Raw genomic sequence first — 22,262 nt, forward strand, 5'->3', positions numbered from 1 at the left:
CTCCCCTGTCCTCCCTCCTCTACCCTCCCCCATTATTACACTGTCTGAATTGGGTATGAGGCAAAATTCTGGTGTGGGAATTCAACTCAAGCATCTTGCTAAATAGCATCAGGCTCCCCTGACCCTCTAACCCTCTCTGTTGTCTGAACCTCCTGAGAATCAAGCATGTGACACACAGTAACTAGTCTTTGCCCAGAACTACCTACTTGCTGGCGCAATCCAGTTACCTGGCTATGTACAGTCAAAAGCAACAAAAGTCTATAAATTTAACTCAGTGGTTTTCATTACCATTATTGTCTGGGGGAAAAAAAAAAGCCTTTCATATAAGGCAAGGGTGACCAAAAGGTGTCTCCAATGTGATGTCAATGAAACACATATGCATAGCAATTACTAATAATTTTTCAATAAATGGGATTGTTTTAATGTTTTCCCTTTCTGGATGCTCACTTTAAAGCAATACTTAATCTCCCCCTTAATGATTGTATCTTTCACTGGAGATACGCTAAATTTGCATGTTTTGGTTATGCTGCTTTTTGGTTTTTGCTGCCAGTAACCAACTAACTGTTTTTTTGTTTTTTTGTTTTTTTCTTTCGTGTGCATGTGATTTTGTAATTAGAAAAAAACTTTTCTCCACTCTTTGTACTTTAATATTTTGACTTAAAATGGGACTTGCAAATACACAAAGGCATTTCCACTGATTTAAGGCCAAGAAGATGAATTTTTATTGTAAACGTAGTGAATAAGAAAACATATCACTTTTAACATAAAAGCAGCTTTCTACACATGTCATGAGGCATTTGCACAGGGCCTTGTTCTCAGTCAGACCCAAATGCAAATGCCATGTTAACAGAGAGAGAAATCAAAGAATGACATTGGAGGACAAGCCAGAGCTACAATTTATCTACATAACACTCGACAGTCCAATGGCAACTTCTAAGCTGCTGACACCACTTGCTGAAGCTCCTGCCAAGAAACTCCTGCTGCTTTTTCTGTGAGGAAGGTCCTGCCTTTGGTAACTCATTATGCAAGACTTTCCCTTGCCTCCCAATAGGTATTCTTCAAACAATCAAAAGCATATTGAAGCTACTGTATTTAAAGGGAAATCAGTTTTAATCTATGACAAATTTTCACAAAGCTATATGTAACTTCAATATACAAGGGTAAGAATATAAGAATTAGTAACAGAAGCAGAATAAAATTAAAAGAACTAGGGTCCCATTCTTGAGCATCTAGTGAAAGTGAAAAGAGGGAAATGTTCTTGGGTGAAATTGACTGGTTTATAATTGCATGTTTTAATATAAAAATCTATAAATCCCAAGTCTTCTCCCCTTCTACCAATTCCCCACATACATAAGAATAATATTGAGGTAAAAAAATAAAAGACAAAATAAAGTCCTGTGAACACCATATCTAAGTCATAAATAAATGAACACTGGCATTGGTTGATCTTATGTTTTGAAACTCAGCTGTTATTGGAACATAGAGACAGACAGTCTTTAAAGGAGTTAGTCCTTCTAAGATGAAAGTGTTAGTCCAAGTTGGCTCAACATACTTCCACCAATGGGTGACAATTCTTCACAACCAGCCACTCACACAGCATTTCTTCAAGGGATAAAATTACTAAATAGAAAATGTTTTACTATAATAAAACCATTTTTAATCTTGAATCTAATATTTAAGGAGCAAATTCTTAATATGATAGTAACTTCTTAACCTGCTTTCTTTGCTCCACTTATATACTCTCCATTAATTTCATGCCGAAAAGATTTATAGCTAATGGAACAGAAAATAAATGCACGCCTTAAATAATTGGCCTATTTTCTTCAATACAAATACTAGTCACATTCCCAATGAGAAAAGTATGATATTTCTAAATGTACTACAACCTTGCCTCTAACACATTTTTATTTACAGAGAACAGTTTTTCTATATATCTTCCTTTCAGAACCACTGGAAACGATTTAGTTTTTATTTTAAAATATAGCCAAGCATTTCCACCTAATGCTCAGGTATCAGGTGGACAAAGTAATAGTGATTTTACATTTACATTCTCCTTCTCAACTGTCAGTACATTTACTAGCTGTCAGTAAAAGAGAAAAAAAAAAAAAAATGTCCAGTTAAAAAAAAAAAAAAAAAGAGTAACAAAGGGAAAGTATACCAGTAAATGTGGGGAAAATAATTTTTTTTAAAATATTATCTGCTTTAGCATGAGTGTTTCTCCTGCGTGAAATGTATAACTACAAAATTTGAATTGTTTGATGTCTGAAAATTGCAGATTCTAGAAAAGATGGAAATGCATACGTATAACATGTTTGCTCTGAAATCACTATTCCCAAGCTAGGTTGAGTCTGATGCAAACACAGCTGCCATTCACCTGGTCAAATAGAGAGATTCCAGAGCTTCGCAGTGTTATTTGTATAGAACAGGAGACTTAGGCTCAGATTATTAGATCTATATGTCCTTTAAATTTCCCAATCGGAATCTTAATGAATTTAAAATAACTGAGAAGTAGAGAATACCATAATGCAGAAATAATTCACATCATAACTGCACCTCTTCCTGGACATAAAACGACATTTTAATTATTTTCTCAACCTAAATAAATATTCAGAAATGGTAACATTTAAAAAACATATATATAGTATATTGGATTCTATGTATTTTATATTTCCAGGAAAACATTTTAGAATATGTTCTTTAAATTATTTTCATTTTAAAGGGCTAAATATTCTTGAAATGAATAATTCTCTACCTAAGCTTGAGGAGAACCAATAAATCTCAATCACAGCCAATAAAGGAACAGTCATATGGCAAATAAATGTAGATCGATTTTCCTGGTATTCGTAATTACACACCAAACTTTGAAGATGTAAAGATTTCGGAGATGTAAGAATTCTCTCATCACTTGGACATTTTCCTGCTATAGTGTGGCAACTGCTCATCAAGGAGACAATTTAAAATTAATCATTACTCATTAAATTTAGTGAAATTAAAACTGGATGAATGCAAGTTATTTTTATTACTTCTAACCACAGCGTTCAGCTGAAGGAAACTATCTGTCAAATGTAATCTGTGCAAGTGAATATGCTTAAGCTGGTGCTATGAATCAGCCAAAATTGCTTTGGTCTTATTGACATTCAATTGCAAAAAGTTGCAGCTCATCCACTCCAATAGACAGTCTGACAACACCAAGAGTGGTTCCAGTGACAGAAAGCTTTAAATATAGATGCAACTATCATCAAAATACACATGGAACTAAACTTTATGATCCTTCATAGCATCTTCCGAAATTGGTCAGTCAGTCATCAACTGGTCATAGATGCTCCAAGATCTCATCTCATTGCTTCCAACAGCTGCCATTTTGCTTAGCTAACAAACCATTATTCATCTTTAAAAAAAAAAAATGAATATAGATTTGATTGACAGGCAAAGTCTCCCTGGATTAAGAGTTTCTCCTGCATTGTGCTTAACCCCAGTTCTTCACTTCGAAGATCTGTCTTTTATCTTTTCTACCATTTGAGACTTGCCCCCAATACATCTTAATAAATAATAAGCAGGCATGCATGAAGGAATCCAGAGGGTCAATTTTAGACAATGCCTCGCAGATATTTTTCGACATGTATTGAGTTTGCATAAGCACTGTATTAAGCCAACAAGAGAAGTGAGGTGAGCAAGGTTAAATGACTTGCTTAGAGTTGTTTTCCCTTGGGCACTGTGACCTCTCAAGCAGATGCTGCCGGTGCCCATATGCTTTTGTTCCAGGTCTTAATCCTATATAAAACAAAATTTCTATCCACTCTTTTTTTTGTCGGTGCATATTTTCAACCAAGAAAAATGTGTTGAGTTCCAAACTGCTCGTGACACTCTGCTCACCTGTTAAATATCCTCAATCTCTCCATGCCTCAGTAAATTCATCTGTACCTTCTGCCTAGAATACACATAAAATGACACTTGGAAAACCCTCACTCAGTAGGAAACCAAGGGACAGAGATGCGTAGATTGATATCTTAATTTTTAAAATGTTATATAAGTACCAATATGTCCCACTAAGAGCTTATGGTCCAAGAGAAACTGCACTGTTAAAGACAAGTCTTTACAGGACATAAGGACAAGGACAAGCACATAACTTTCTACTCGATAAAAAAAAAAAATCAATCCAGAAAGTAGCAGTTTTCTGAAACCTCATGCTAGTTCCTTCTCTGGCAACCTCTATATTTTGCCACAAAACGTACCTTGAACTGTGAACTACATAGAAATAAATTTTAATGCCATGTTAACTTCGAGAATTATACATGCACTACGGTTAGAACATGCGCTACGGTTAGAACTATATAAAATATACATTAGAAGAGACTAGAAATTACATTAATACTGTAGCAAAAATTATTGGAGGGGGTTGGTGGGGATTGCCTTCTCTTTATTCTTATTTATTTACTAAGTATCCTAAAATATCGATTACATGCATTTTACGATTTTTTTTTAAATATGATTTTATTCAAAAAATATTTCCCTGCAATCTGTATCCAACGTCAAATCGCGTTGCTTTTTCACCAGCGCATGGCTCCTAGCCCGGCAGTCACCATCTCGGCAACCTCGAGGCCTCTCGTGCAGCGTCGTGCGCGTGGGCCACGTTTGAGGTCCTCGTTCACGGCGGTGGAATGCATTAAGCGAGACGATCTGACTTGTTTGCTAGAAAAACAGCTGTCAAGTTTCTTTTCAACTTAGCACGTGTAATGCCTGAAGACGCATTTGCCAATCCTGACGTTTGCCTGTGGCCTGTCATCAAGCGCGCTGTGGACCCACTTGGCTCATCCATTCCCTAGGGACAGCTCAAGTTACCAAAGAATATTGAACAAAAAGGATCCTCCTCCACAGGGTAAAACAAACTTCCTTGACAACCTTATTTACATAATTCTTAAAAAATGTATTAATTTCCTGCAAATATTTAAATTGAAAAATTAAAGAAGTCCTAAAAATACTAAAAAGATCATATGTGCATGTGAACGTATATCCTTTTAAAATAAGAATTCAGTAAGGTCCCTGAGTAAAACAATTTACATTCTGGGAGCTTGCAGTCAGAACACACTAAGTGAGATTTAACAACTTAAAGTTTAGCTGTTCTGTTTTAGATCACTGGTTATTTCCCACATGACGTTTCATTTATTTCTGAAGTCAAAAAATCTTATGGCTTTTGATGTTTTACTTTTCTCAATCAGAAATATCAATGGATCAAACATAATTTTTTAAAAACACTGAAAATTCAAAAGCATCCTACAGGACTTCTGATTCTGACCATGATGGATTAAGCCCACTTCGGTCTCTCTCTCTCTCTGCCAATTACAGCGAAAAGCCCTGGACAAAATACGAAAAGTAACTACCTAAGTATTCTGAAAAATGAACCAAAGCAAACAGATTATGGAGGGGAGTCCAAACCTGGAGAACTGAAAACTTCTGATCTGCAAAAGACATTGTGGAAAGAATATGAAGCAAGCTACGGGCTGGGAGAATATTTGCAAAACAAATAACTGACAAAGGGCTTGTGTACAGAATACATAAAAGCCATTAAAACTCCCTAATAAGAAAACGAAGGTTTTGTTTTTGTTTGTTTTTTTGTTTTTTGTTTTTTTTTAATGAGAAGATTTGAACAAACACTTCACTAAAGAAGATACTGGGAAGGCAAATAAACACAGAGATCCTCAGTGCCATTAATCATCAGAGAAATGCAAATCAAAACCACAATGAGGTACCAATAAATATCAGTCAGAAGAATGGCTAAGATAGATGATAAGTAGAAGGACAGGTAGGTAGGTAACTAGATAAGTAGATAGATAAATTGACCATATCAAGTAAGTGCTGGTAAGGATTCAAAGCAACGGTCATTTCATATTTTGCTCATGGGAATGCAAAATGATACCGTCACTTTTAAGAAAAGTTTGGCAATTCCTGATAAATTTAAACATGCACCCACCATATGAGCCAGCAATCACACTCCTAGATATTTACAGAAAACATAGCAGAGGTTGATATGGGTTGGGGTGGGGAAAGGAATATTTGGAGGTTATAGAACTCATCTATACATTAACTAAATGGTAGTTACACAATTGTATGCATTTGCCAAAAACTAACAGAACTGAGCACAAAGAAAGGGAGCAAATTTTGCTGTATGCAAATAACTTTTGAAATAAATGAAAACACTTGTATGGCAAAAGCATCATACACATATGTGATAATGATTTCATTTTGCCATTTCAAAATCTTTACTAGAATGGATAACTAACAGATGTTTCATAGAAATGGCAAATATCGATTGTCAATTGTGTTTTCAATTGTCAATTTGGCAAATGGCTTAGAGCTTCAAATTAAAGCTCTAATAACTGATTCAGACATTTTAACACAAACTATCTAATCTTACATCAAAACACTATGCCACCTGCAAAGCACCCTGGAGACTTCTGCAAGGTTGTTCTCCTTTTTAAATCAACTATTTACTAAAATTCTATTATATTTGAATAGCTGAGACTCTTTCACTCTTGAGCATAATATTTTTGATGCTAACAATTCTATGCACTTTGAATAGAAATTTTTAATAATTAATTTTAAGTCATATCACCTTTTGAGTCAACATGTAACCTATCACCAACTCAGAATTATTAGCCATCCTTAGAAATTGCATAAGCCATTTTAGAATTTCATTTTTGTTCCTACTTTTGCTTTATGCTTTGATAAACTTCTCTCATTTAAATATGGTTAACCTTAAATCCCAGCCTTTTCTGTACAGGTGTGGCATTACAACTTCTACCTCTCAAAAAAAAATACTGTACAAATTATAAAGAAATAAAACAACTAAGGATGAAACTTCAAAGCAGTTTTTCTCAATAAATGAATTGTTACTGGGATGGAGGGAGATGAAGGTGTGGGAGGTCTGCTACTTTTATCTATCAGTTGAGGCCAAGGACGCTGCTAAACATCTTCTCTGGGGGCACAGGACAGCCCCTGCTCAGGGAATGATCCCATCTACAGTGCCAATAGTGCTGAGACTATGAATTCCTGCCCCCAAACAATTAACTTATCTGAGAATGTTACTAACAAAAATGAGCACAAACAAAATCAAAACTTGGGATAATTTTAAGGCATTTCATTTATTCTGTTTTTGACTATTCCACTGATATATACATATTCACTAGTAGACTGGATTTCTCAAAATCCAAAAACAGTAACAGTACTTTATCACTTGTTATACAAAGGCATGAGATGGCACCAGTTTAAGAAATATATCAAAAGTTCATAAGAGAAAGTGACTTAAGGAAACAGAAAGCCATACAAATGTGAGTCAGAGTGCAAGGAAGCCTTGAATAAAGACCACCTGCAAAGAGATATGGCTTTGGTTTTTAACGTGTGGCTCAACGAGCAAACCTAATACATTTTTGTTTAAGCTAAATCTGAAATCCCACATGAATTTTCTATGGCTCTGTTTGAAATAGTATCTAAAATGTGTATTTATTGTATAAGTTTTCCATGGAAACTTCCACTGTACATTTAAAAAGTCATCTATCATTAATTCCCAGTTGCACGAGTGTTAATGATTTAGGACAGTATATCTAATCGGAGGCAACAAAAATTAACAACAGCTCATAATTATAGATGCTAATGTGGATAAGCTTTCACTAATAGAAGAATTTATCCTTGCTAATTTTTTTAAACATGATCAGGCGTTGCTTATTATTTAAATCACTACATGAACCACTTACACATGGTACAAATGAACATCAAACTACATATAGTAACGCAAGAAACTCCTAGTCAGGAGATCTGCAAATAATGACAACTGCTTTTGTATTATAGTGACTCCTCCACACACAAATCAGATGTAAACCAGGGTGATGGTAATTGTCACATGGAAAGAGACAAGTCTGGAGAGTTTGCAAGTATCTTTTCAACATCAAAAGTTACTTCAAAAAGACATACTTGCCAAAATTCATTGAAACAAAATGTAGAAGAGTACAAATTGCATTATCTCCCCTAGCTTCATGTTTAATATGAAACATTAGCAAATCCTCATGTTTAATATGAAACATTAGCAATTTCTCTTTCCCCTGAAGTGTTCATGCTCCTGTAAATTAGCTGAAATACTGACACACTGATGCCAAGTTAAATGTTGCCCTTGCATCAAGCCTATATTTCTAATTGAGAATTAATCTTCTACTTGCCCACATGAAAGGCATGGCTCTCTGCCAGCAGCAGCAGTTGAAATAGTCACAGGCAAAAAAGGACCCACCTTGTTGGCTTATGTTGTTATTCTACAGAGATCCAGTGTGATATTCGGTTCAGAAACAATTTCGACCTACCTTGCCTATAATCGTGACAAAACAGTTCTTGAAAAATGTTACGAGAATCTACAATCATGCATAGGTTTCTCATACGCACTTTATAATTAGTCAGTGCACCTGAACGCTGCTGTGATTTATGCCAGATTTTCATGTGGAAATAAGACCATGTCTAGCCTTGTCAGAATTAACTTCGCAATATCTAACTAGTGTTCTCTTCCCTCCTCTTTTTCCTAGATCCAACTGATTTTTTGAAGAACTCTTCCTCACTTCTCTCCATTTTAGCCAATATGCTTTAAATATAATGAAGAGTTTACAAAAACAAGCATTAAAAAATGATAGGCAAGGTCCTATTTTTAAGCTGTGACTTCTGGTTTTGACGAAGATGGAGTGGCCCTATTCCTCCAAGGTCCTCTCTCAACAAGGTGGGAAGGAGGAGGCAAGAAACTTAGGGACCTCAGAATCTGAGGGACAACATGGCAGTAAGTCCCCTCGGCTTTCTTATCTCCACCCGTATATCCTGGGCAGAGCATTCTACTGTGGTTATAACAGGGCAACACAGAGTGACCTCAGTGATGGAACTGTTTCTTATCTTCACTATGACGGATACCCAAATCTAGACATGTGATAAAATGGTATGGAGACACACACACACACACACGCACACTGCAAATCTAAATAAAATGGTGGATTGTCAATATACTGCTTGAGCTTTCATATTCTAGTTTTTCAAGATGTTATTGAGGCAGATGGGTAAATAATACATGGGATCTCTCAGTATTATTTCTTACAAGTGCCTGTGAATCTACGATCACCTAAAATTAATTAAAAATAAATAAGTACTATCTATATTTTACTCATCCAAGCTATTGTTCCCCAGTTTTTAAAATTTCTGGGGTCTTTCTTCTCTTTAATATTTGTAAAAGCCTCTTCTCACACACTTTGAGATGCTCTCTCTGCCTGCGACTGCCGCTAGTATTTTAAGGGATTAAATTATAATGGTCACCATTTGTCCCAGTGTGTATTCCCTCAGAATTCACCTATTTTGCCACTCATTCCTTTGTTTTTGTTTTCTATCTACCTTCTGTTCAACTCAAATATTAACTCAACTGCTTTCTATTAATTCCCTAAAGTGTCAAAACCCTCAAAATGGCTACACGTAACAGATTTGGGTCAAATAATTAAAATAACACAGGGGATTTGCATCCCAGAAAATGAACAATTTAAAATTATGTACTGTATGTCCACAATGTAAACTTTTTTGGTCAAACCAGCCATGGTAAAACTGGCATAGGTGGAATCTCTTCCTTCGGTGCTGGGTTCTGTCTGCCACACCCTGCTCCTCCCAAAATTCAAATGCTTTGTCTCTTCCCAACTTTCTTCTCCAGATTGAGAACCATGAAACACTATGCATAAACAAAAATGATCCAATTATTTTTTTCTACTTCTACAATACAGATCATTTTGTTTTTCAGGGATTACTTCATGTAATCTTTAGAAAGCAGAATAAAATTGTTTTCTGATGTAAACACTTATTACATATGTACATATACAATTATATATACATAACTTACGAATATCAGTACTTTTTCTCCACTGTAGTTAGGTAATTGGAAGATAAGCAAACTTATTAAGTTCTTCCAATCTTGGAAAAGTTCCCTTCATTTAAAAAAAAATTATAACTATTCTTTTTTTGGATTTTAGATAACTAAATTGGTATCTGGACCATATGCCCTTATTATGCTTCCAGAACAATACAACTGCTTGAAATATTTTTGAATGTTACCTTTTAGAGAAACATCAAAGGAAACAGTCTGAGAAAATAAAGCTATTCAAGTCCATGTCTGAATAAAGTCATATTCTCCATTCCATTACCCAGTGATAACATACCACAGGCCAATGCCTGCCTTAGGTTACACACACACTGGTTTTTCTGAGTTTAGTGAGAATTGTTCATGTAAATCTAAAGGCATCAGTTAGCCCCGTAGGCATGAAAATGCCCACCCTCAAAAAAATATTATCTGTCTTATAATAGCTGGCTTTTAGATGAAAGTGATATAATGTAAATACAGTTCCATTAGCAAATATAAGTTTTAAAAAGCATTATCATCAAATTTTAACCATGACAAATTTGAATGAATTACCAGACTGGCATTTCCAAGACTGGAGATTATTGAAACAAATAAGTAGATGTTGAAAATTTCTTCTTTTTATAGCAATTTTCAATTTTAGTAGCATATGTAGTAAATGCATTACAATATTTACATATAATTTTCTTTTGCATATATTGCACATTTTATATCTATTGGCTGAGGATCAGCCATTTTCTAATAGGAAAGTTTGCTACATTCCTCAAATAGCAGTTTCTAAGTTGAAATATTCATTTATTCATGGCTTGCTTTACATCTTAATTTGAGGTGTTTACCAGAAAAGGTCTTACTGAACTTAAAACTTTCATTTGAAATATTACACTGATAACATTCAGACTTGTAAAAGGTAAATACTGTAATATGATGTATGATGACCTTTTTGCACACATTAGCTAAACGAAACTTTTCTTTTGATGTACATATATACATGTGTACGTAGTAGTGGTTTATAACAGTTTCCATGTAGACTGGATCAGGAGCAGGTAAAATGTGTTATCCGAGAGGGAAAAAACAGACAAGTTCATAATGCTACGTAAACCTCTAGTCCACTTTTTCAGCCTTTTCCATTTAACGCAATATATATCTTTCTAAAAATTTCAGATCCCTCCTTTTACTGACACATTTTGCTATTTTCATCGCTCAGACACTGTTCACCTGTTTCCTTCCTCCTTTGTCCACCTATTAAAAACATAACCAACCTTCAAGAGTTAACTAACATCCTACCTTCTTTATGCACCCTTCCTGACATATCTGAACAGAAGTTGATCACTTCCTGTCTTGAGTTCTGATTATTTTATTTTGTTACACACTTTTTAATTCATGAAGGCAGGCAGGAAGGAAGAAGGTTTGGGCCCCACCCAGACCAATAATGCACAATGGAGAATGGGCATTAGAATATTTCTTTAAAAAGTTTATTAACAATGCTAATAATTTCTTCAGTTAGAAATTATTGCCCTGAGCTGAAGTCTAGCTCATATGTACTGAATATCAAAATTCTGATTCTTTTCCAATGTTTTTGTTTGGGCAAATGAAACCATTATCCACATAAATATCCAATCCAGAAATCTGCGGTTTGCCAACAAGTCCTTTTGCCTTAACTTTCACCTTTCTTCCATCAACAGGGCCTTTGATTTTAATTCTCAAACAGCTCTCATAGGCGGCCCACTTCCCAGCATATCTGCTATTATCACTGCAGTTCAAAACAGACATATCTCACTTGGGCAGTGAGAGTAATTTAGCAATCCAATTTGTAATGGGTAGCTAACATTTCTAGGAATTACATAACTTTCCTAGAGTTTCACCATTTTTAAGTAAAATGTCAAAAATTAAGGCCTTGCTTTCTGATTAAATGTTCTATTTTAAATTCATGTGCAAAGAATAATTTTTACTTGGATAGTTTTAACTGTCTGTATAATCAAATGGGAAGAATCCCCACTTCCTATGGCCCTTGCACCACAGCGAGGGTTGGTTCTCTACTGCCAAGGTGTCTGGGATGGGCTAAGCAGGATATTCTTCCTTTAATTCACTACAGTCTTTTCAGACTGCCACAGACTTTAGAGATACTGAGCAGAACTTTACATAAAATTACGTTCTGTTGTGTATTTAAACCGCTTCTATCAATGAGGGATAGAGTTGCAAAATATATTGATTTAAATTATTTGTACAAATTATATCAATATGAGTAATTTTAAATATTTACATTACAACTTTATACAAACATGTACAAAAATTAATGCATATTACAAATTTTTTTTTCCTTTTTTGAGGAGATGGAGAATTTTAAAAATAAATTACTCCTTAGATCTTACAGTGACCTAGGTTCACTGAAACTTTATTTTTTTCAGTTAATGCTCAGAGAAACTTGTGACCGTAAATTCAGGCATGTAATTTAACGTCCCTGAGGCTCATTTTTCTCATCTCTATAATGGAGATAACACAAACCATTTGAAAATTTAGCATGTACTACATTTAATACAGTACATATAATCAGTGCTCAATAATGGCAGCTATTATCATCACTATTTTTAACTGATTATTCTGAAAAGGCTTCGTTAAATTCTATTGATCATTACTTAGTTTTGATTAATCAAAACTATTCAAGTAACGGGTGATATTCAATTAGCTGGATATGAACAGAAGGCTTTGCACAAATAAACAATGTTTAACACGTACAGACATATATAAATACAGTTAAAAGCAAGAAAATTATTAAAGAAAGAATATGGGTTGAGATTTTCTTGAAGTGAGGGTTGAGATGGTGCTCCCGTGAGAATCCTAGGACACAGAGCTTACTGAAGGCTGCATGGATGTTTTATGTTCCCTCAATCAATAGAGACACAGTAATATCTTGATTAAGTGTGCACATGGGCATATACTCCAGAGATTGAGAGACTTGCTTTATCTATTCTAACGACTGTAGATTAAATTGCATTTTCTTTTTCTCCAAGACTATCAATAATTTCTCTTTTTCGGATTGAATACATAAATCAAAAGAACATATTTCATGAACAAACTATGATTATGAAACTCCTTTATCTATCGATCCCTAAAACTTTATTTACCCATGTATTTTTTTTCCTTCATTGTATCAGATTAGAACTGTTCCTTTTTACATTATTGTAGCTAGGGTCATTTGTGGCTCTTGAATTGTCACTCTATCAAGGAGCTTTCAAAATAGCATAGATAATGTGAACGCATGACTCAATCATTTCTTGTGTCCATAGTTATAGGATTTCAACAGCTTCAAATTTTAGTAATTGTTTTACCGTATTTCAGCATAACTACTATAGGGGTCTTATACTAATGATTCTTTGATGTTATTTTTCCTATAAAATGTGTGGGACTGCTTAAAGGAAAACAGTATTTCCACAGGAAACTCTGAGATTTTACTTTTAAATGATATACAATACTTCTAGGTCTTTTTATCTACTAATCTGTAACAAAGAGCTCAAATAAAAACAAAGAGCTCAAATAAAATCCTTTTATGCATTACGAAAATTTTTAAAAAATCAAAAGAGAACTCTTACATTAAGTGTAGCATGTGCTGATTCAATATGGAAACTAAGCTTAAAAAAATCTGCTAATGCTATCACTGTTCCCTGTTTGATAATAAAAAGACTGAATTAATTTTTTTCCAGTTTTAGTACAAAAAAATATGACAATGACTTTCAGCTTGATATAATTTGAAATAGCCAATATATTAAACCCCAAAGTGAATTTAAATTGGCAGTCGTGGCAGATTCAAGTCCTTGAATGATTATTAATTTAAAAACTAATCCTATTCCAACAGGTTGAAGCTTCACAATACTAGTTCTTGAATAAAAGCTATTAGGTCCATCACTGTAACAACGGGCATTTTTGTTGAGGAAATTAGACCCCCAGTGTTTGTTATACCTAGCTCTTCCTGGCATCTTTTTTTTTTTTGCCCAGTGATTTAATTATTTAAAAATCATTTATTTTTTCTGAATTTGGGAAATTAGAATTCTGATTCTATCTGTAGAATTCTTTCGATAGAAAGCTGATACTGAGTGGACTATCTGAGGCAACATATAAGGTCAGATCTGTTAATTATATGTCACCGTGCCTTTGTAAGTTAAATCCTGGTTTCTGATCCAATTCCATGAATCAAGATGTATGTTTTATTTTACACACACACACACACACACACACACCCCATGTAAATTAATTAATTTATGGCCATATTGGGGAAGTAAAAATATGCATACACATTAATTACAGACTATCATTTATGTGTTCTTTCTCATATGCCTGGCAATGATGGAAGTCTCTAATCCCCAAATCAAACAGAATTTGGATACACTGCATAAAAATGCAACAGCGAGTTGCATTTTATATTAAAATATATTCTTTGCAGTGAAACAGTTACAAGCTGCATTTGCTCACATCTTGGCCATAAAATCTACCAAAAAATGATTCTATGTAAATACTAGACAGCATGGAGAAGCAGAAAAAAGCACAAGCCTGATGTCAGCCGAGCAGCTAACTGTCCCTAACGACCCAGACGACACTACACAACTCAACAGCTTTCCATGCTTTGATAACTGGTGCCTCACTCTGCAGTCCACTCACTTTTTAATGTAGAATTCAAGGAAGTCTTGTTTTATTTATCCCGTTCATTCCTCTTAGTACACGAGTAAGGACACTGAGTCCAGTGAATTTGTTGACTATGCAGTAGAGTGACCAGTGTCAGATTTTCCTACCCTACTCTGTCCTTCCCACTTTTTATAACAACTGTTCAGGAATGAGCACATTCCTTATTAAACGGCTATGCTGTCAATTATTAAACATTTCATAATATCTTAAATGTATTCAGACGGTGTCCAGTAAGGAAACTCTACGCAGATCTCCAATTTAGAGTAAATAATTGCTTTCTCATTTTTATTTGAATAGATATAGATTTTCATAATGCTGGGCACCCCCCGACTCTATCGATAAATGACAGATGAGTGAATGACCAATTTGCATGATTTTTTTCTTAATGTTTTATGAATATTTAGCTCTGTAATTTTAATGTAAAATGTAGAATAGGGGGAAGAAACTTATTTAAAAATAAATAAAAGAAGTGTACAAATTGGAAAGAACAAGTTTTCTCTTGGTAGCCAAACAGTTATGAAATAAAGCAGTCTCATTAAATCATAAGTACTTTAACCTTTTGTCGAAAGAAGAAGATTTAAAGATTTATAATGAAATTTCACCTAACCTGGGAAAGGACTCATGTTTGACATGTACTGAAAGATAATGCTGATTTCAATAGACAGTCTAAGAATGCTTTACTCCTGGGAAAGTAATTCAGTCATGGCTACCTCTTCATGTTTTGATTTTAAACTTTCTCTGTAAAGCTTACTCTGTATCACTGCCTGCCAAACATGGCACAGTTTCACAGATAAGGCAAAATAAAGGCAAGTAAAATGAATTTTTTTGGTCATTGTTGATACAAAAATATGCAACGAATATATCTATTTGACAGTTCCTGCAGATTCCCTTTCTTTGGCGGTTTCTATTTTCACATTTGTAACATTAGAACCCCCATTCTGTTGCACTGGTCAGAGGGTGGAGCGGACAGCCTCAAGATACAGAACGAATTAGGCCCCTCTCTGCTAACTACTGAACAAACGAGAGGTGGGCGCTATGACGGACCAAACCCATCCTGTGCTACAGACAGGGCCCAACATCAGACATGACTATCCTTCTTAGGCCCTTTCAAGCCTGGTGGCATGGAAGTGCTACTCCCTGCCAGGCGCATTTGCTAAACTCATCCTAACTAAAAGCTGGGCAGATAAGACAAAACACACCAACTGAACACCACTTTGCCAGTTCCTTCCTATAGAAATCAATCGTTGTGACCTCTCTATATTTAATGTTCTCCCTAAGGCTTTTCATGCACTGCTATGCAAATACATGGCAGAATTTCAGTTATACTCAGGCAAAACAAACATTAAGTATTAAGCATATTTAAATCAAGAACAATGTCTATGCTGAAACAGATTTTAAAACCAAAGTAACAATCCTCAAGACCCTCTAAGGAAGCCTACTCATCACCTGCTTCAGGGAGGGATGAGAAATCAAAGGTTATTTTCATAAAGTGAATGAGGGTGCAATGTCATCTAGTGCAAATGGGGTTTGCATGCCCGCTGTTTGGATGCCCCTATGAGAGCATGTACTAGGAACGGCAGACACGGTTCCTCTTGAATGAAAGGCAAGGGTGACTATTGGCTACGCGGGGCCATTCCAGTGCCCTGAAGAAACAAAAAGATAAACTGTGTCTGTTCCTAGGAACTACAAAATGCCAGACTTCTCACAGTTATCTCAGCCTTTAGCAGCTTCTAAGGTTAATACAAACTGTGGTTGACAACTAAAGTAATAACATAACACCTTTTGACTGTCTGATGTGTAAAGTTCATTAGTTCTGAGGTCAGCATTTTAATGCAACAGCCAAATTTTATTCACATCATCAGATGCTATCTGCAAAAGACAGCTGTAAAAACCAGGCAGGGGTTTTAACACTGCCATGACTAGTAAAATTAGTTCCGCACACCAAAGGAGCCCTCACACATTTCCGAACAAAATAAAATATACTAACAAAATAAAACAAAAACAACTCCAGATAGCACTTCCTGAGCTTCTGTGAGAGTTTTCACAGCAATTTGGGAGGAGGCGGATGGGAGGGGTGGGGTAGAAATGCTAGTTTATCAAGAAATGCATCATTAGGTCATTTAAATGTTGGGTTTTTTTTAGTTGTCTTTTACATGTACTTAAAATCTCAAAAGACACTGCTTCAGATCTTGTGGAAAGATGTCATTTAAAGGAAAGAAAGGAAGACAGATCCTGTGTTTAACCAAATGTTAAATATTTTTTATTTTACTCACCTGCACACTAAGATGAATCCATTTCTTCACGAGAATTCTCCCCAGTGTCATTACTTTTATTGGAGGCTGCAAACCATTTACTGTGTGATAATAAAACATGGTCTCTTTCTCAGACACTGTGAGTTTGAACACAATCTGCCCATCCACCGTCTTTTCTATAATACACCTTAGGAAGCAAACAGAAAAGAGACAAGGTCAGCATCCACCCAGAAGACACAGTAAGGTACTGTGTAGCTAGGCAAGTATAACTGACACCAACTCCACTCAAAAAGGTGCGCTATGAATAAGTGCCTGAGTGTCATTAGATTCAGAGCAACCTTTATTCCAATTAAGAAAGCCTTTTATTCGAATAAAAAAATAGAAATTTTATTTATAATGTATTCCCCAGAACCTCAGCACCTTTTATTAGACATCCGCGGTGGAAAGTAAAGCGGCTGAATCATCCTGCAAAACTAACATTTAACCGATTGGCTCATTAATTCCTCTGCTATTTCTTTTATAGGAAGCAGCACGATACACATCCTGGGCATTGAGTCACCAGTGCAAAGACTTCTTTTTTTTTTTTTTTTAAACGTAAAGAGAATTTAGTGTCCACAGTAGGCTCTAAACTGTTCTGATGAATTCTCGTAGTGAAACAGAGAATGGATCACTCTAGTCTTTCCTTCCTCACCGCTGGCCAGATGCCTGGCGAGCTCACCCTGACCACATGGCCCAAGTGAGGCACTGAGATAATGTTCACGATCTTGGATGAAAGATCATCCAGTCTTCTAAGAACACAGTGAAATAATATTTTGATAAGACAGAATTTTAAAATTGCTCAGTCCTGTGTCAGGCCAGTTATCAAATTATCTGTAAAAAAATCACTTCTTTCCTAATCACAGTATTCTTTTCCCATTCCTGTAAATAGGCATATGGTATTGACATTTTTTTATATTTTTATGTTCTATATTAACTTATCTTCAATATAAATTTCATTTTATATCATTGTATATTCCTGGCCATTCTCTGTCCACTGAGCAGAAACAGATATGAACTTAAGCCCCATGCTTTTCTACCACTTTTTGGACCAGCAATTCAACTTTTTAGCAGAAAGAATATTATAAGTGCTTGCTAGTAGCCTTGAGTGGATTATTCCCCCAAATCTGATGTTTAAATAAATATCAGTGACAATAGCCACCAACATCTCCCCCAAACAACTAGCTATTGAAGATAGTCATAGGCCTGTATCTTGTGGACAAGAACTCAAGAAGTTGGTACATCTCAGGGAGGAGAAAGCCAGCAGGTACTGGAGGAGTCTGAGTCCCTTTCTTCCCTGGGGTCCCTTCTACTCAGCCCAGATATCTCCATGGTTATTATGCCTGACCCTGGAACTCTCCCCTGCTCAAAGTTGCTGAAGGCATCATCCTTTGTGCTCACTTAACACATCATGCTGCCTGGCTAATAACACCAAGTGCTCCGTCTTCCCATTAGTTCATGAGCTTTCCAATGATAGAAGCATAGCTGGTATATTGCAGACTGTTGAAAACTGAAGAGTTAGTGATCAAATCGAGTAGGAAGCATCAAAGAGGCAAACGTAAGGTTGGGTCAACCAAGACTTATTGCTAAAGATGTTTAAAAAGTTTCTTTAAATAGTACTTTTTTTCACAAATTATCCCTTCTCACTTGCTTTTTTTCTCTGAGTTGAGAGGTAAGAATAAGGTTGGAGAACACTTAATAGTCACTGTTTTACTGCCATTATTTTAGTGTATTTTGTACATATATTTGGTGAAAAAGTTGAGAAAGTATATATTTTAGGCAAATAGGTTTAGTTACCATAAAGGTTCTGTATAAAAGAGAAATAAGGTTTTATAAAAATTCTATGATTTTTTTTTAACTCTTTAGCAGGTGGATATTTCTAAATCACTGGAATAAGTTTCTCTTTATTTCCTGACTCCAGGTCTTAAACAATCTAAGAAAAATTTGCCTCTATTCATTTTTCTTGAATTTCAATCTACAAGTTAGCGTTTGACCATTACTCAGGAATGTATTTACCAAATGCAGGCTTATTTCCCCAAGCTTACTGAAAATGCATTTCTTAATATGTTATTGATTATCTTCCTTGCTATTTTGTTTGCTTGTAAACATACTAGCTTTGGTAGATAATGAATGTGAGAGGAAGGCAGGTAGCAAAATATTTAGGAACTGGATTTATTCTGCTCCTGGATAAACAATAATTGGATAATCCATGTTTTGTTTGTTTTACTTATCTAGAGCAAACACCCCGAAATTTCCCCAATTCCCATAGGTATTTCAGTTTTGAGAATGGAAACGACCTTGATGCATGGAACTTTCAAAACTGTAAACCATGTGCTACTGCCTCAACAAATACCCGTCTTACACAAAATAATGCTAATAGATGAATTTGGTAGAGACACATCCGTTGGAAAAAAACTTGGAAAAAATATCTTGTCCTAGTCTTTTTTGTCAAGAGATAGTTTTTTTAAGACTCTTTGTACGCTAATTACATAAACAGAGTAGGCTGGATTTACTGACATTTCAAACAGTAAGAAAACAGGGTTTTCTTTTAGGAGAGACACAGAAATAGAAATAATGACTTGTGATAATTTTCACTCCATTTTTAAAAAATGAAAATACGCCAACTCTCACTTGGCAGATTAAAACTAAACACCAAAGACATTTAAGTCCTATTTGCTTATGAGATTATAAGACTTTTCTGGTTTGTTCCATAAGTTTTTATATATTTGGAAAACACTCTCACACAAAGAAAACGTCACATGGGGACAAGCCAAAAGCTCTGCAGGAAGAGAAAAAATAAGCAAAAAAAAAAAAAAAAGTGCCTCCAAACTGTCCTACTTATTCCAAGTTCCAGATTGGCTCTAGACACATTAGACAACAGCTTTAAGGACTATCACAGAATGAAAAACAGGTGGTTATATAAACTGGCAGAAATGGTGTTAGGAAAGCTCCATTCTAAACTCACTGAAGGCCTACTGAGATGACTGGATTAAAAGCTTTTGAGACTCTGTCATGCTTCTCGATAGAGTTCCTAACACATGAAAACACTACAAAGTAAAGAGCCAAAAGCTACATCTTTTCAAAGATGGAGGGTTATTCATTTATCCAACTCATATCATTGGGCATTTTCCACGACTCAAATAAACAACTCTTCTTGGGGAAATAAGGATGAATAAAAGACAGTCCTTGAGAGTTACCTGCCTGATGAAAAGTGTATACTCTAGTAGGGGGAGGTTATTTGTACAAACCAAGACCAATGAAACCATTTCAGCACATTCTGTGCTGAGGGCTCACTTCATTCATGGCAAGGAGAACAAAACTAAATTTAGGAAAGTGCGTTTGGAATAGAAGCTTGACTAGGAAAGGCTAACGTAGGACTTGCTCTTCAATTGCGTGAATTCCAAAGTGCTCCCTTCCGTGTCTAGTCTGGAATGCGAGCTGCAGTAGCCTTCAGGACGACTGACTTTGGAGGACCCGAGGAAAACTTACACTCCCTCCTCTACTTACATTACACCTTCTTGCTCGGGTTTCAACCACACGGCTAAAGTAAATGATGCGGCCAGCCTTGGAGAAGGAGGAGAAGAAAAGCAACTCTTGTGATTTCTGAAAATAAAACTCGTAGAATTGCCGGGGGCGTTGGGACGCAGGTCACGCCCGTCTGCGGGGACGCAGCTCCCGAGGCCTGCAGACAAAAGGGTGACGTAAGTCGCAGGTGAAGACCTGTGTGGGCAATCCTGAATGCAAACCCTCTGGCTGCAGAACTGAACACTCTCGGCAGCTGCAGAGCTATGGCAAAAAGTGCTCCGGGCTGGGAGCCCGCACGTTGCTTGGATTGGCACGGCTGACACAGTCTTGAAAGCTCCCACGTTCTCCAGCCGTGGGAAAAGGCCCTGCGAGTCGGCCAACGAGATGGAAGCAAAATAGGCGAAGATCACTGTTTCGGTGACGTGGAACAAGAAGCCAAACCCCAGTGACAGAGCCGGGCCATTCATGTTTACCAAAGAGCATTCTCCTCCTGATAAAGCGTTCCTAAATAAATAATACGGCCAAGGCCGTCGGCCGGCAACACGTGCAAGCAGGGAGCGTTAGGTAACGCTGAGACACTCCGTTCTCGGGAAACTGCGGACACGTTTTCACACGGAGGTAATACCAGAGACGTTCTCGGCAAAGGCGAACACATGAGTAGCAGCTGGTATCTGGGAATCAGAAACAGAGTGTGAAGGAAAAGCACCCTAAGCAGGAGGACTTAGAGTCCCTGACGAGAACCACTACTGAACTTAAAAAAAAAAAAAGAAAATTGCGAAGTACAATGTCTGGAGTAAAACGCTCATTCTTTGGGCAAATATCTGCATGTTATTGAGCAAATCAAGCACTTTAAAAGTCCACAGGACCACCCGTTTTATAACACATATACATATGCCTCTCTTTTCACTAATCTATCTCAGCACAGTAAGTTCAGATTGTGACTCTAGAGAATTAGCACTATCTACTCTGCTTAGCAAGGTAAAGAATTGTGTAGATTTTCTTTACACACGCACCGTATGGCATAACACAGAGCTCACTTGCAGATGTCCGAAAGCGAGCTGGCAAAGCACTTTGGGCCTTTCCCCCTTAGCCCAGCATGTGCAGCAACTTTAAGCCCAGGGTAAAGCTGCTTAGAAACCCAACGCCATCTGTCTATCCTATGCCTTAGTATTTAGCAAACGTTTATGTTCCTGTTTCCTCATATGCCTACGTAGCTGTGGGTTAAATATGGACCCGTAATACTGTGTAAGTAATTGCATTGATAAATAAGCTGAGTTACCATTTCTTTATTGCATTTCGACCAGTCCCCTCAGTGTGACAAATGGCTCTTCACAGGACCGCTGTCCCTCGTTGCCTGGCAACGCTGCAGTAACCCCTGGTTACTTTGAGCAAATAGGCCACAACAGCAGGAACGCTGCAAAGACGACTTGGCCGTCCGACTACGGGATTCTGCACAGCACACACCTGGTTACCTGAAACACTGCGGTCGGCTTGGTGGCCCTCCTGGAACTGAGCTCCCCAAGCTTTCAGCAGGTGCCTCAAGCCGGGGGAGGGACCTGGAAAGGCCAGGCGTGCATAATTTTAAAGTAGCAGTACACCTGATCCTATAATCCCCTTCGCCCCTCCCCTCTCTGCTGCCCTGAACCTCCATCCACTTAATCCTGTAATCAAAATCATCTGCCACTATTACTAACAACAATTTCCAGAGCCTTCTCTCTTTTCTGGGACACAAACATTGATAACCTAACAGCTTGGTCCATGAATGAAAGTTTTTTTTGATCATTCAGGTGTGACTGCATTCTTTAGCCCAGGACACCCTCTTGTAAATACTAATGCTTCTCTAAATTACAAAAAACATCTGA

General features: G+C 36.5%; 1 protein-coding gene across 1 annotated transcript in view; it reads right to left on the reverse strand.

Moving 5' to 3' along the window:
* The window catches only part of USH2A (usherin), a 576,091-nt gene extending 555,224 nt beyond the window's left edge, over positions 1 to 20,867 (reverse strand). The window contains 2 exon segments of the mRNA XM_039883360.1: positions 16,861 to 17,026; positions 20,383 to 20,867. Of these exon segments, the coding sequence (XP_039739294.1) occupies positions 16,861 to 17,026; positions 20,383 to 20,867 (651 nt within the window).
* Between the last annotated feature and the right edge of the window lie 1,395 nt (positions 20,868 to 22,262).

This window comes from Pteropus medius, unplaced genomic scaffold, assembly GCF_902729225.1.
Source record: "Pteropus medius unplaced genomic scaffold, Ma_sr-lr_union100, whole genome shotgun sequence".
In the NCBI taxonomy this organism is placed as follows: Eukaryota; Metazoa; Chordata; class Mammalia; order Chiroptera; family Pteropodidae; genus Pteropus; species Pteropus medius.